General features: G+C 39.0%; 1 protein-coding gene across 1 annotated transcript in view; it reads left to right on the forward strand.

Annotated features, from left to right (window-relative positions):
- Positions 1 to 15,993, forward strand: part of MED13 (mediator complex subunit 13) — a 1,182,528-nt gene that overhangs the window by 335,466 nt on the left and 831,069 nt on the right. The window contains exon 13 of the mRNA XM_053707341.1: positions 11,713 to 11,800. Within this exon, the coding sequence (XP_053563316.1) occupies positions 11,713 to 11,800 (88 nt within the window). The remainder of the gene's footprint in view (positions 1 to 11,712; positions 11,801 to 15,993) is intronic.

The following is a 15,993-nucleotide window of genomic DNA, read 5'->3' on the forward strand; positions in this document are numbered from 1 at the left end:
ATAGACTGTGTTCTGAATGTGGGGAAGCCAGAATTCCTATTCATTTAAATAAATGTGATTTATGTGATAATGACAATGATGCCCAAGATGATTCCTCAAGTGAGGGGAGTAAGCATGGTACTGCATCATTCCCTCCTTCGTCTACACGAGTCTTGCCCACTCAGGAGGCCCCTAGTACATCTAGCGCGCCAATACTCCTTACTATGCAACAATTAACGGCTGTAATGGATAATTCTGTCAAAAACATTTTAGCCAAAATGAACCCTTGTCAGCGTAAGCGTGGCTGCTCTGTTTTAGTTACTGAAGAGCATGACGACGCTGATATTAATATCTCTGAAGGGCCCCTAACCCAATCTGAGGGGGCCAGGGAGGTTTTGTCTGAGGGAGAAATTACTGATTTAGGGAACATTTCTCAGCAGGCTGAATCTGATGTGATTACATTTAAATTTAAATTGGAACATCTCCGCATTTTGCTTAAGGAGGTATTATCCACTCTGGATGATTGTGAAAATTTAGTCATCCCAGAGAAACTATGTAAAATGGACAAGTTCCTAGAGGTGCCGGGGCTCCCAGAAGCTTTTCCTATACCCAAGCGGGTGGCGGACATTGTTAATAAAGAATGGGAAAGGCCCGGTATTCCTTTCGTCCCTCCCCCCATATTTAAAAAATTGTTTCCTATGGTCGACCCCAGAAAGGACTTATGGCAGTCAGTCCCCAAGGTCGAGGGAGCGGTTTCTACTTTAAACAAACGCACCACTATTCCCATAGAGGATAGTTGTGCTTTCAAAGATCCTATGGATAAAAAATTAGAAGGTTTACTTAAAAAGATGTTTGTTCAGCAGGGTTACCTTCTACAACCCATTTCATGCATTGTCCCTGTCACTACTGCCGCATATTTCTGGTTTGATGAACTGCTTAAGGTGCTCGATAGTGACTCTCCTCCTTATGAGGAGATTATGGACAGAATCAATGCTCCCAAATTGGCTAATTCTTTCACTCTAGACGCCTCTTTGCAATTGGCTAAGTTAGCGGCTAAGAACTCTGGGTTTGCTATTGTGGCGCGCAGAGCGCTTTGGTTGAAATCTTGGTCGGCTGATGCGTCTTCCAAGAACAAGCTACTAAACATTCCTTTCAAGGGGAAAACGTTGTTTGGTCCTGACTTGAAAGAGATTATCTCTGATATCACTGGGGGTAAAGGCCACGCCCTTCCTCAGGATCGGCCTTTCAAGGCAAAAAATAGACCTAATTTTCGTCCCTTTCGTAAAAACGGACCAGCCCAAGGTGCTACGTCCTCTAAGCAAGAGGGTAATACTGCTCAGGCCAAGCCAGCTTGGAGACCAATGCAAGGCTGGAACAAGGGAAAGCAGGCCAAGAAACCTGCCACTGCTACCAAGACAGCATGAAATATTGGCCCCCGATCCGGGACCGGATCTGGTGGGGGGCAGACTCTCTCTCTTCGCTCAGGCTTGGGCAAGAGATGTTCTGGATCCTTGGGCGCTAGAAATAGTCTCCCAGGGTTATCTTCTGGAATTCAAGGGACTTCCCCCAAGGGGGAGGTTCCACAGGTCGCAGTTGTCTTCAGACCACATAAAAAGACAGGCGTTCTTACATTGTGTAGAAGACCTGTTAAAAATGGGAGTGATTCATCCTGTTCCATTAAGAGAACAAGGGATGGGGTTCTACTCCAATCTGTTCATAGTTCCCAAAAAAGAGGGAACGTTCAGACCAATCCTAGATCTCAAGATCTTAAACAAATTTCTCAAGGTCCCATCGTTCAAGATGGAAACCATTCGAACTATCCTTCCTTCCATCCAGGAAGGTCAATTCATGACCACGGTGGATTTAAAGGATGCGTATCTACATATTCCTATCCACAAGGAACATCATCGGTTCCTAAGGTTTGCATTCCTGGACAAACATTACCAGTTCGTGGCGCTTCCTTTCGGATTAGCCACTGCTCCAAGGATTTTCACAAAGGTACTAGGGTCCCTTCTAGCGGTGCTAAGACCAAGGGGCATTGCAGTAGTACCTTACCTGGACGACATTCTGATTCAAGCGTCGTCCCTTCCTCAAGCAAAGGCTCACACGGACATTGTCCTGGCCTTTCTCAGATCTCACGGCTGGAAAGTGAACGTGGAAAAGAGTTCTCTATCCCCGTCAACAAGGGTTCCCTTCTTGGGAACAATTATAGACTCCTTAGAAATGAGGATCTTTCTAACAGAGGCCAGAAAAACAAAGCTTCTGGACTCTTGTCGGATACTTCATTCCGTTCCTCTTCCTTCCATAGCTCAGTGCATGGAAGTGATCGGGTTGATGGTGGCGGCGATGGACATAGTTCCTTTTGCACGCATTCATCTAAGACCATTACAACTGTGCATGCTCAGTCAGTGGAATGGGGACTATACAGACTTGTCTCCGAAGATACAAGTAAATCAGAGGACCAGAGACTCACTCCGTTGGTGGCTGTCCCTGGACAATCTGTCTCAAGGGATGATGTTCCACAGACCAGAGTGGGTCATTGTCACGACCGACGCCAGTCTGATAGGCTGGGGCGCGGTCTGGGGATCCCTGAAAGCTCAGGGTCTTTGGTCTCGGGAAGAATCTCTTCTACCGATAAATATTCTGGAACTGAGAGCGATATTCAATGCTCTCCAGGCCTGGCCCCAACTTGCGAGGACCAGGTTCATACGGTTTCAATCAGACAACATGACGACTGTTGCGTACATCAACCATCAGGGGGGAACAAGGAGTTCCCTAGCGATGGAAGAAGTAACCAAAATTATTCTTTGGGCGGAGTCTCACTCCTGCCACCTGTCTGCTATCCACATCCCAGGAGTGGAAAATTGGGAAGCGGATTTTCTGAGTCGTCAGACATTGCATCCGGGGGAGTGGGAACTCCATCCGGAAATCTTTGCCCAAGTCACTCACCTGTGGGGCATTCCAGACATGGATCTGATGGCCTCTCGTCAGAACTTCAAAGTTCCTTGCTACGGGGCCAGATCCAGGGACCCCAAGGCGGCTCTAGTGGATGCACTAGTAGCACCTTGGACCTTCAAACTAGCTTATGTGTTCCCGCCATTTCCTCTCATCCCCAGGCTGATAGCCAGGATCAAGCAGGAGAGGGCGTCGGTGATCTTGATAGCTCCTGCGTGGCCACGCAGGACTTGGTATGCAGATCTGGTGAATATGTCATCGGCTCCACCTTGGAAGCTACCTTTGAGACGAGACCTTCTTGTTCAGGGTCTGTTCGAACATCCGAATCTGGTTTCACTCCAGCTGACTGCTTGGAGATTGAACGCTTGATTTTATCGAAGCGAGGATTCTCAGATTCTGTGATCGATACTCTTGTTCAGGCCAGAAAGCCTGTGACTAGAAAGATTTACCACAAGATTTGGAAAAAATATATCTGTTGGTGTGAATCTAAAGGATTCCCTTGGGACAAGGTTAAGATTCCTAGGATTCTATCCTTCCTTCAAGAAGGATTGGAAAAAGGATTATCTGCAAGTTCCCTGAAGGGACAGATTTCTGCCTTGTCGGTATTACTTCACAAAAAGCTGGCAGCTGTGCCAGATGTTCAAGCCTTTGTTCAGGCTCTGGTTAGAATCAAGCCTGTTTACAAACCTTTGACTCCTCCTTGGAGTCTCAATTTAGTTCTTTCAGTTCTTCAGGGGGTTCCGTTTGAACCCTTACATTCCGTTGATATTAAGTTATTATCTTGGAAAGTTTTGTTTTTAGTTGCGATTTCTTCTGCTAGAAGAGTCTCAGAATTATCTGCTCTGCAGTGTTCTCCTCCTTATCTGGTGTTCCATGCAGATAAGGTGGTTTTACGTACTAAACCTGGTTTTCTTCCAAAAGTTGTTTCTAACAAAAACATTAACCAGGAGATTATCGTACCTTCTCTGTGTCCAAAACCAGTTTCAAAGAAGGAACGTTTGTTGCACAATTTGGATGTTGTTCGCGCTCTAAAATTCTATTTAGATGCTACAAAGGATTTTAGACAAACATCTTCCTTGTTTGTTGTTTATTCAGGTAAAAGGAGAGGTCAAAAAGCAACTTCTACCTCTCTCTCTTTTTGGATTAAAAGCATCATCAGATTGGCTTACGAGACTGCCGGACGGCAGCCTCCCGAAAGAATCACAGCTCATTCCACTAGGGCTGTGGCTTCCACATGGGCCTTCAAGAACGAGGCTTCTGTTGATCAGATATGTAGGGCAGCGACTTGGTCTTCACTGCACACTTTTACCAAATTTTACAAGTTTGATACTTTTGCTTCTTCTGAGGCTATTTTTGGGAGAAAGGTTTTGCAAGCCGTGGTGCCTTCCATTTAGGTGACCTGATTTGCTCCCTCCCTTCATCCGTGTCCTAAAGCTTTGGTATTGGTTCCCACAAGTAAGGATGACGCCGTGGACCGGACACACCTATGTTGGAGAAAACAGAATTTATGTTTACCTGATAAATTTCTTTCTCCAACGGTGTGTCCGGTCCACGGCCCGCCCTGGTTTTTTTTTAATCAGGTCTGATATTTTATTTTCTTTAACTACAGTCACCACGGTACCATATGGTTTCTCCTATGCAAATATTCCTCCTTAACGTCGGTCGAATGACTGGGGTAGGCGGAGCCTAGGAGGGATCATGTGACCAGCTTTGCTGGGCTCTTTGCCATTTCCTGTTGGGGAAGAGAATATCCCACAAGTAAGGATGACGCCGTGGACCGGACACACCGTTGGAGAAAGAAATTTATCAGGTAAACATAAATTCTGTTTTTATTGCATCATTCTTGGCGCAGACTTTTTTGGCGCAAAAAATCTTTTCTGTTTCCGGCGTCATACGTGTCGCCGGAAGTTGCGTCATTTTTTGACGTCCTTTTGCGCCAAAAATGTCGGCGTTCCGGATGTGGCGTCATTTTTGTCTCCACATTATTTCAGTCTCATTTTTTCTTTGCTTCTGGTTACTAGAAGCTTGTTTATTGGCATTTTTTCCCATTCCTGAAACTGTCATTTAAGGAATTTAATCAAATTTGCTTTATATGTTGTTTTTTCTCTTACATATTGCAAGATGTCTCACGTTGCATCTGAGTCAGAAGATACTTCAGGAAAATCGCTGTCTAGTGCTGGAACTACCAAAGCTAAGTGTATCTGCTGTAAACTTTTGGTAGCTATTCCTCCGGCTGTTGTTTGTATTAATTGTCATGACAAACTTGTTAAAGCAGATAATATTTCCTTTAGTAATGTACCATTGCCTGTTGCAGTTCCCTCAACATCTAAGGTGCAGAATGTTCCTGATAACATAAGAGATTTTGTTTCTGAATCCATCAAGAAGGCTATGTCTGTTATTTCTCCTTCTAGTAAACATAAAAAATATTTTAAAACTTCTCTCTCTACAGATGAATTTTTAAATGAACATCATCATTCTGATTCTGATGACTCTTCTGGTTCAGAGGATTCTGTCTCAGAGATTGATGCTGATAAATCTTCATATTTATTTAAAATGGAATTTATTCGTTCTTTACTTAAAGAAGTACTAATTGCTTTAGAAATAGAGGATTCTGGTCCTCTTGATACTAATTCTAAATGTTTAGATAAGGTATTTAAATCTCCTGTGGTTATTCCAGAAGTTTTTCCTGTTCCTAATGCTATTTCTGGAGTAATTTCCAGAGAATGGTATACATTGGGTAATTCATTTACTCCTTCTAAACGTTTTAAGCAATTATATCCTGTACCGTCTGACAGATTAGAATTTTGGGACAAAATCCCTAAAGTCGATGGGGCTATTTCTACCCTTGCTAAACGTACTACTATTCCTACGTCAGATGGTACTTCGTTTAAAGATCCTTTAGATAGGAAAATTGAATCCTTTCTAAGAAAAGCTTATCTGTGTTCAGGTAATCTTCTTAGACCTGCTATATCTTTGGCTGATGTTGCTGCAGCTTCAACTTTTTGGTTGGAGACTTTAGCACAACAAGTAACAGATCATGATTCTCATAATATTATTCTTCTTCTTCAGCATGCTAATAATTTTATCTGTGATGCCATTTTTGATATTATCAGAGTTGATGTCAGGTTTATGTCTCTAGCTATTTTAGCTAGAAGAGCTTTATGGCTTAAAACTTGGAATGCTGATATGGCTTCTAAATCAACTCTACTTTCCATTTCTTTCCAGGGTAACAAATTATTTGGTTCTCAGTTGGATTCCATTATCTCAACTGTTACTGGTGGGAAAGGAACTTTTTTACCACAGGATAAAAAATCTAAGGGTAAAAACAGGGCTAATAATCGTTTTCGTTCCTTTCGTTTCAACAAAGAACAAAAGCCTGATCCTTCATCCTCAGGAGCAGTTTCAGTTTGGAAACCATCTCCAGTCTGGAATAAATCCAAGCCTTCTAGAAAGGCAAAGCCTGCTTCTAAGTCCACATGAAGGAGCGGCCCTCATTCCAGCTCAGCTGGTAGGGGGCAGGTTACGTTTTTTCAAAGAAATTTGGATCAATTCTGTTCACAATCTTTGGATTCAGAACATTGTTTCAGAAGGGTACAGAATTGGTTTCAAGATGAGACCTCCTGCAAAGAGATTTTTTCTTTCCCGTGTCCCAGTAAATCCAGTGAAAGCTCAAGCATTTCTGAATTGTGTTTCAGATCTAGAGTTGGCTGGAGTAATTATGCCAGTTCCAGTTCTGGAACAGGGGATGGGGTTTTATTCAAATCTCTTCATTGTACCAAAGAAGGAGAATTCCTTCAGACCAGTTCTGGATCTAAAAATATTGAATCGTTATGTAAGGATACCAACGTTCAAAATGGTAACTGTAAGGACTATCTTGCCTTTTGTTCAGCAAGGGCATTTTATGTCCACAATAGATTTACAGGATGCATATCTGCATATTCCGATTCATCCAGATCATTATCAGTTCCTGAGATTCTCTTTTCTGGACAAGCATTACCAGTTTGTGGCTCTGCCGTTTGGCCTAGCTACAGCTCCAAGAATTTTTACAAAGGTTCTCGGTGCCCTTCTGTCTGTAATCAGAGAACAGGGTATTGTGGTATTTCCTTATTTGGACGATATCTTGGTACTTGCTCAGTCTTTACATTTAGCAGAATCTCATACGAATCGACTTGTGTTGTTTCTTCAAGATCATGGTTGGAGGATCAATTCACCAAAAAGTTCATTGATTCCTCAGACAAGGGTAACCTTTCTGGGTTTCCAGATAGATTCAGTGTCCATGACTCTGTCTTTAACAGACAAGAGACGTCTAAAATTGATTTCAGCTTGTCGAAACCTTCAGTCACAATCATTCCCTTCGGTAGCCTTATGCATGGAAATTCTAGGTCTTATGACTGCTGCATCGGACGCGATCCCCTTTGCTCGTTTTCACATGCGACCTCTTCAGCTCTGTATGCTGGATCAATGGTGCAAGGATTACACAAAGATATCTCAATTAATATCTTTAAAACCGATTGTACGACACTCTCTAACGTGGTGGACAGATCACCATCGTTTAATTCAGGGGGCTTCTTTTGTGCTTCCGACCTGGACTGTAATTTCAACAGATGCAAGTCTCACAGGTTGGGGAGCTGTGTGGGGATCTCTGACGGCACAAGGAGTTTGGGAATCTCAGGAGGTGAGATTACCGATCAATATTTTGGAACTCCGTGCAATTTTCAGAGCTCTTCAGTCTTGGCCTCTTCTGAAGAGAGAATCGTTCATTTGTTTTCAGACAGACAATGTCACTACTGTGGCATACATCAATCATCAAGGAGGGACTCACAGTCCTCTGGCTATGAAAGAAGTATCTTGAATTCTGGTTTGGGCGGAATCCAGCTCCTGTCTAATCTCTGCGGTTCATATCCCAGGTATAGACAATTGGGAAGCGGATTATCTCAGTCGCCAAACGTTGCATCCGGGCGAATGGTCTCTTCACCCAGAGGTATTTCTTCAGATTGTTCAAATGTGGGAGCTTCCAGAAATAGATCTGATGGCGTCTCATCTAAACAAGAAACTTCCCAGGTATCTGTCCAGATCCCGGGATCCTCAGGCGGAAGCAGTGGATGCATTATCACTTCCTTGGAAGTATCATCCTGCTTATATCTTTCCGCCTCTAGTTCTTCTTCCAAGAGTAATCTCCAAGATTCTGAAGGAATGCTCGTTTGTTCTGCTGGTAGCTCCGGCATGGCCTCACAGGTTTTGGTATGCGGATCTTGTCCGGATGGCCTCTTGCCATCCGTGGACTCTTCCGCTACGACCAGACCTTCTGTCGCAAGGTCCTTTTTTCCATCAGGATCTCAAATCCTTAAATTTAAAGGTATGGAGATTGAATGCTTGATTCTTGGTCAAAGAGGTTTCTCTGACTCTGTGATTAATACTATGTTACAGGCTCGTAAATCTGTATCCAGAGAGATATATTATAGAGTCTGGAAGACTTATATTTCTTGGTGTCTTTCTCATCATTTTTCTTGGCATTCTTTTAGAATTCCGAGAATTTTACAGTTTCTTCAGGATGGTTTAGATAAAGGTTTATCCGCAAGTTCTTTGAAAGGACAAATCTCTGCTCTTTCTGTTCTTTTTCACAGAAAGATTGCTAATCTTCCTGATATTCATTGTTTTGTACAAGCTTTGGTTCGTATAAAACCTGTCATTAAGTCAATTTCTCCTCCTTGGAGTTTGAATTTGGTTCTGGGGGCACTTCAAGCTCCTCCGTTTGAACCTATGCATTCATTGGACATTAAATTACTTTCTTGGAAAGTTTTGTTCCTTTTGGCAATCTCTTCTGCCAGAAGAGTTTCTGAATTATCTGCTCTTTCTTGTGAGTCTCCTTTTCTGATTTTTCATCAGGATAAGGCAGTGTTGCGAACTTCTTTTGAATTTTTACCTAAAGTTGTGAATTCTAACAACATTAGTAGGGAAATTGTGGTTCCTTCATTATGTCCTAATCCTAAGAATTCTAAGGAGAAATCATTGCATTCTTTGGATGTTGTTAGAGCTTTGAAATATTATGTTGAAGCTACTAAGTCTTTCCGAAAGACTTCTAGTTTATTTGTTATCTTTTCTGGTTCTAGAAAAGGCCAGAAAGCTTCTGCCATTTCTTTGGCATCTTGGTTGAAATCTTTAATTCATCTTGCCTATGTTGAGTCGGGTAAATCTCCGCCTCAAAGGATTACAGCTCATTCTACTAGGTCAGTTTCTACTTCCTGGGCGTTTAGGAATGAAGCTTCAATTGATCAGATTTGCAAAGCAGCAACTTGGTCCTCTTTGCATACTTTTACTAAATTCTACCATTTTGATGTATTTTCTTCTTCTGAAGCAGTTTTTGGTAGAAAAGTACTTCAGGCAGCAGTTTCAGTTTGAATCTTCTGCTTATGTTTTTCATTAAACTTTATTTTGGGTGTGGATTATTTTCAGCAGGAATTGGCTGTCTTTATTTTATCCCTCCCTCTCTAGTGACTCTTGCGTGGAAAGATCCACATCTTGGGTAATCATTATCCCATACGTCACTAGCTCATGGACTCTTGCTAATTACATGAAAGGAAACATAATTTATGTAAGAACTTACCTGATAAATTCATTTCTTTCATATTAGCAAGAGTCCATGAGGCCCGCCCTTTTTTTGGGGTGGTTATGATTTTTGTATAAAGCACAATTATTCCAATTCCTTATTTTATATGCTTTCGCACTTTTTTATCACCCCACTTCTTGGCTATTCGTTAAACTGAATTGTGGGTGTGGTGAGGGGTGTATTTATAGGCATTTTGAGGTTTGGGAAACTTTGCCCCTCCTGGTAGGAATGTATATCCCATACGTCACTAGCTCATGGACTCTTGCTAATATGAAAGAAATGAATTTATCAGGTAAGTTCTTACATAAATTATGTTATATATATATGTGTGTGTATAGGTATGTATATATGTATCTATTAAGACTTCCGGTTTGGCGAAAAAGCCTCACTTCCGGTTTTCACCCACGCTAGACCACATCCGGTCTAGCGGATACATTACAACTCTGGTTTTAACTTTAATTTTAATTAATAGGAAAGACCACTATATACAAAGGGATATTATAATAATTATACATCTAACCAACGAATATAGGGTCCCTATACAACGTAGCTGGAAGGCTAAGGTTCCACATCCGGGTCACAGGGTCACCAAATTGGCGCGATTCAGACACATTTGGCGCCATTTGGCTAATCAAACAGGTATAAAATGTACACTCTTACTTACCATATTCCAGTCTTGAAAAAGGCCCTATTGGTGGGCCGAAACGCGTTGACCTATATGGTGAGTTATATTCTAATCAACTACAGTTATTTACAAACGTTACTGCTCTATGTTGTACCATTTCTTTTTTTACAGGTTTGGAATTTATGCTCTTTTTTGTTCATATCTGAGCACTACCAAGAATCCAACTAACACCGCATTTTTATTTATATTTTTGGCTTGAAATTTTAACCGCACTTGATGAATTGTTTTCAACACTATTTTTTAACACCATTTTTCACATTTTAGATCTTTTTATTTGACTCTTTTTTGTTCACACACTTATATTTTTTTGCTTACCACACTTGCTTTTTCACAATTGGAATAACCTACACAATCGGATCAGTTGGATCATTGGAATTATCACTATTGGATTTTATTTACTATTGGATTTGATTTCACTATTTATAAGGATTTTAAGAACATTTTAGTTTTATTATTTTTATTATTATTATTACCCCGTCATTATTACCACCACATTTTTCACAGAACGTTTTTAGGATGAGCTTACTATAGCACCACCCACATAGACATACTTAGACTCCGGAGTGGTCAACATTGTTTATGATTGTTTTTACTTGTTTTTACTTGTTTTTTACTTGTTTTTTACTTATTACTATTGTCATTTGTTATTATAAATTGTACCATGGATCCATGTTTTTGTATATATTTGTAATTTTATGTATTTGTATATTTTGTGATTAAATTGACATTTTATATGCTATTTTATGCCACTCTTTTACAACGAACCATCCCCCATTTTACTTCTGGTATAGTCCTGTTGACCTGGCCTTTTGATTAGGCGCTCCTTACATACCATACAATTTTTTCTGTTAGATGTTTTATTGGGTAACTAGGGACCCATTTGTAAGGGAGCTTCAGGTCATATTTTCAAATTAGCGCTGTCGGACATTCATTTATACTTTTTTCTTATGTATAATGTGTGTATATATTTATATATATATGTGTGTATATGTATGTATATGTATGTGTGTATGTGTATATATATATATATATATATATATATATATATATATAAATATATTGTTAAAAGGAAGTGAAACCTTTTTTTTTTTTTTTATTCAGAGCAAACATTTTTAACAACTTTTCAATGTCTATCAATTTACTTCATTCACTTAATATCCTTTGTTGAAGAGAATACCTAAGTAGGCTCACAAGCTGGGAGCTATCTACTTAAAGGTGGCTGCACATATATGCCTCTTGTCATTGGCTTACAGGTGTGTTCAGCTAGCTCCCAGTAGTGCATTGCTGTATTCTCAATAAAGGATACCAAGAGAATGAAGGAAACTTGGTATTTAGAAGTAAATTGGAAAGTTGTTTAAAATGGTATGCTGTATCTGAATCATGATATAAATAAATGGTTTTCATGTCCCTTTAACAACTGATAACTGTACTGTGCATTTTAAAAATAATTATATACATTTTCTCTTTTTTTTTTGTTTAAATATAGCCTGGATCTAAGAAAACACTGAATGCTGATGATAAATCCAGGAACAAGGAGGCCAAATGTGGAAGTCTAGACCCTCTGTCAAGCATAAGTAAAATATTTTATTTTATATTTAGCATGAAAATAGTGTTCTGTATTATATGGATTAATGCTTGGGAATTTTTTCTCAGTGCTCCTTCAGTAAGTCGTTAATTTGGTGTATAGGAAGTAAGAATGTCCTCATTAAAACAAATACCTGCATTCTTTAAAATATATTTGAATAGGTTTTGATACATAATATTAGGTTATTAACTAAACCTCAGACAGATTATATTCATTGAAAATCAGTGTTTTTGTGTCTGTTAATTTGGCTGCCGGGTGGGCAGTACAGTACTTCGTATCATTTTAAGTAACGTTTACAAATATCTGAAAGTTTTATATTATTGGAAAGTGAAAATAAATTGCATGATTTAAAATAAATTTATGTAATAATTATTTGTGCAACAAACTTTGAATAAAATGAATATTTTAATTTAGTTAATTTTCACTTAATTTTTTCTTAAATTTTAGCTGGATGGTCAGTAAAATCATCTGGGTGGTGTCTCCATAAAGGGACTTGAAACCCAACATTTTTCTTTCACAATGCAGATAGAGCATAACATTTCTTTCCTATGGCATGGAGAGTCCACAACGGCATTCCAATTACTAGTGGGATATTCACTCCTGGCCAGCAGGAGGAGGCAAAGAGCACCCCAGCAGAGCTGTTAAGTGTCACTTCCCTACCCATAACCCCTAGTCATTCTCTTTGCCTCTGTCAATGAAGGACATGTGTTCGGGACCTTTCTTCCCTGGGGGTGATTGTTCCAGCTCCTGTAAATGAACAGGGTCAAGAATTCTATTCAAATCTATTTGGTTCCCCAAAAAAAGGAACTATTCGACCCATTTTGGACCTAAAATCTCTCAACAAATTTCTCAGGGTTCCGTCCTTGAAGATGGAAACCATTTGTTCTATTCTTCCTTTGGTCCAAGGTGGTCAATTCATGACAACCATAGACCTGAAGGATGCATGCTCCCATTCACCGGTTCCGGAGATTCCCTTTTCTTTCATGTAATTAGCAAGAGTCCATGAGCTAGTGACGTATGGGATATACATTCCTACCAGGAGGGGCAAAGTTTCCCAAACCTCAAAATGCCTATAAATACACCCCTCACCACACCCACAAATCAGTTTTACAAACTTTGCCTCCTGTGGAGGTGGTGAAGTAAGTTTGTTCTAGATTCTACGTTGATATGCGCTTCGCAGCAGGCTGAAGCCCGGTTTTCCTCTCAGCGTGCAGTGAATGTCAGAGGGATGTGAAGAGAGTATTGCCTATTTGAATTCAATGATCTCCTTCTACGGGGTCTATTTCATAGGTTCTCTGTTATCGGTCGTAGAGATTCATCTCTTACCTCCCTTTTCAGATCGACGATATACTCTTATATACCATTACCTCTACTGATTCTCGTTTCAGTACTGGTTTGGCTTTCTACAAACATGTAGATGAGTGTCCTGGGGTAAGTAAGTCTTATTTTCTGTGACACTCTAAGCTATGGTTGGGCACTTTTATATAAAGTTCTAAATATATGTGTTTAAACATTTATTTGCCTTGATTCAGGATGTTCAACGTTCCTTATTTTCAGACAGTCAGTTTCATATTTGGGATAATGCATATGGATAATTCAATTTTTTCTTACCTTAAAATTTGACTTTTTTTTCCTGTGGGCTGTTAGGCTCGCGGGGGCTGAAAATGCTTCATTTTATTGTGTCATTCTTGGCGCGGACTTTCTTGGCGCAAACATTTTCTTGTCATTTCCGGCGTCATACGTGTCGCCAGAAGTTGCGTCATTTTTTTGACGTTTTTGCGCCAAAAAATGTCGGCGCTACCGGATGTGGCGCCATTTTTGGCGCCAAAAGCATTTAGGCGCCAAATAATGTGGGCGGCTTTTTTGGCGCTAAAAAATTAGAGCGTCATTGTTGTCTCGACAATATTTAAGTCTCATTATTTATTGCTTCTGGTTGCTAGAAGCTTGTTCATTGGCATTTTTTTCCCATTCCTGAAACTGTCATTTAAGGAATTTGATCAATTTTGCTTTATATGTTGTTTTTTCTATTACATATTGCAAGATGTCTCAAATGGACTCTGAATCAGAAGCCACTTTTGGAAAAACGCTTAACTGAGTTTCAGTTCTACCAAAGCTAAGTTCATTTATTTTAAATTTTATAAATGTTTATCTTTAGCTATGGTTTGTAATAAGATATTATGTTATACTTTTACTTGCGGAATCCATTAGTATTTATGCTTTATATATTTTCTTTTCTTACAAGAAATATTTAGAAGACTTATAAGAAATATTTTTCTGATTCTATGTTAAAGGCTTTGTCTGACTTCGTGCCTTCTAATAAAATTTTTAGGTCTTTTTCACTTCTTTTTTAATTATTGAAGTTTCAAATGACCAACAACATACTGATTTATCCTTCTGATTATGTTTTTTTCAGAAATTTTCTTCATCAGATATTGACACTAACAAATCTACTTTTTTATTATTTTTCAATTATTAAAGTACATTTGTTCTTTGTTGAAAAGGTGTTGATTATTTTGGATATTAAGGTAACTAGTTCTTTAAGACTAGCTGACATTATTTCTGCCTATTTATTTCTTTAGAGGTTTTCTTTCCAATTCCCTATACTAGGGAATGGAATAGGCTGAGAATGTTCTTTTATTCCTTCTTCAAAAAGGTTTTAAACTATATTCTTTGCCAGCAGTTAAACTCAATTTGGAGGGTTCTCCAATTTATTGGGGCTATCTCTAATTCTACTAATTATGCTATTGTTTCTATAGCAAAATAGTATTTATTTTCCTTTAGATAGTTGTATCTTATTTATGGAAAATTATTTAGTTTCAGGTACTTTTCTTGGTCCTGTGATTTATTTGGATATTGCAATTGCTTCATTTTCTCTGTTTACTTTAAGATCAAGTATCAGATTTATGATTTATTTTAGCATTGTTAAAGGGACAACATTTACTAGACTAGGTGCGGTTGCATTTGTCTTGTTGTTTTGCATTTATTGATTATGCAAGTCCACTGTATTGGCTGGTCCTTTAAACTGGACTATCATGCTAATAATTTCATTTGTGTCTTCATTTTATTGAATATTTTCGCAAATGAGGGTTAATCTAAGTCTTTAGCTTTTTTAGCTAGAAGAATTTTGTGATTTAAAAAAAAAAATTAAAAAAAATAAATCCATATTTCCTTTGTTCTAAGATAATCAATTATTTGTTTTATAATTGGATTCAATTCTTAACTGTTACTCTGGGCTTCAAGGTTGAGTTCTAAGACTAAAACTTTAAGCTTATACTAGTTTGGTTGTTCTTATTAAGGAACAAATTCCTGAGTTCTTTCCCAAGTAACATGTCTATAATTGGAGTTCGAAATCAGCTCCCTAATTTTGCGATGTACGTGCCGTATTCCAGCTTGGCTGGTAAGGGGCAGTTTAAGGCTTCTTTGAAATTTATTTTGTCCAAATTTCTTTGATTTTATTCCACCAAGGCTAACACTTTCCCATGGGGTTCAAGCGCTGCTCAGACCTGGAATCTTCTGGGGTATTTCTTCCAGTTTCTTTTGAGGAACCGGGTTTTGGAGTTTTATTCAAACTATTTTGCCTTTTTATGGTCTTTGATAGCATTATTTGTTTTCATTAGATACAATAAATGCATATTTTCATTTTTCTGTTTTCATTCAGATTATTTTCTGAGGATGCGGAATCTCATATGATTCACTTACTCTTCAGGACATAGTTAGAGGATCTTCTTTTCTAAAGCTCTTGATTCCTCACACAAGGGTCACCTTTTTTAGGTTTCCAGATAGTTTGTGTCATTGTCCTTGTCTCTATCAGACAAGGGATAATGTTATTGGGTTCCGTCTATCGGTACCTTTAGTCTCTATTATTTCCTTCAGTTGCTATATATGCATAGAAGTTTTAGGTCTTATGACCACAGCATTGGATTCAATTCCCTTTGCTCATTTTCTCTAGAAAGAACCTTTCCAGTCTTTTATAAGTGTTGTTTCTTCAAGAACATGGTTGGAGGATCAATTTACCTACAAGTTCGTTTGATTCCTCAGACAAGGGTAACCTTTTTAGGTTTCCTGATAGATTCAGTGTTCTTGATTCTGTCTCTGACGGACAAGAGGCGTCTGAAATTGGTTTCAGCTTATCGAAACCTTCAGTCTCAATCATTCCCTTCGGTAGCCTTATGCATGGAAATT

The sequence above is a fragment of the Bombina bombina genome, chromosome 3 (genome assembly GCF_027579735.1).
Source record: "Bombina bombina isolate aBomBom1 chromosome 3, aBomBom1.pri, whole genome shotgun sequence".
Classification (NCBI taxonomy): domain Eukaryota; kingdom Metazoa; phylum Chordata; class Amphibia; order Anura; family Bombinatoridae; genus Bombina; species Bombina bombina.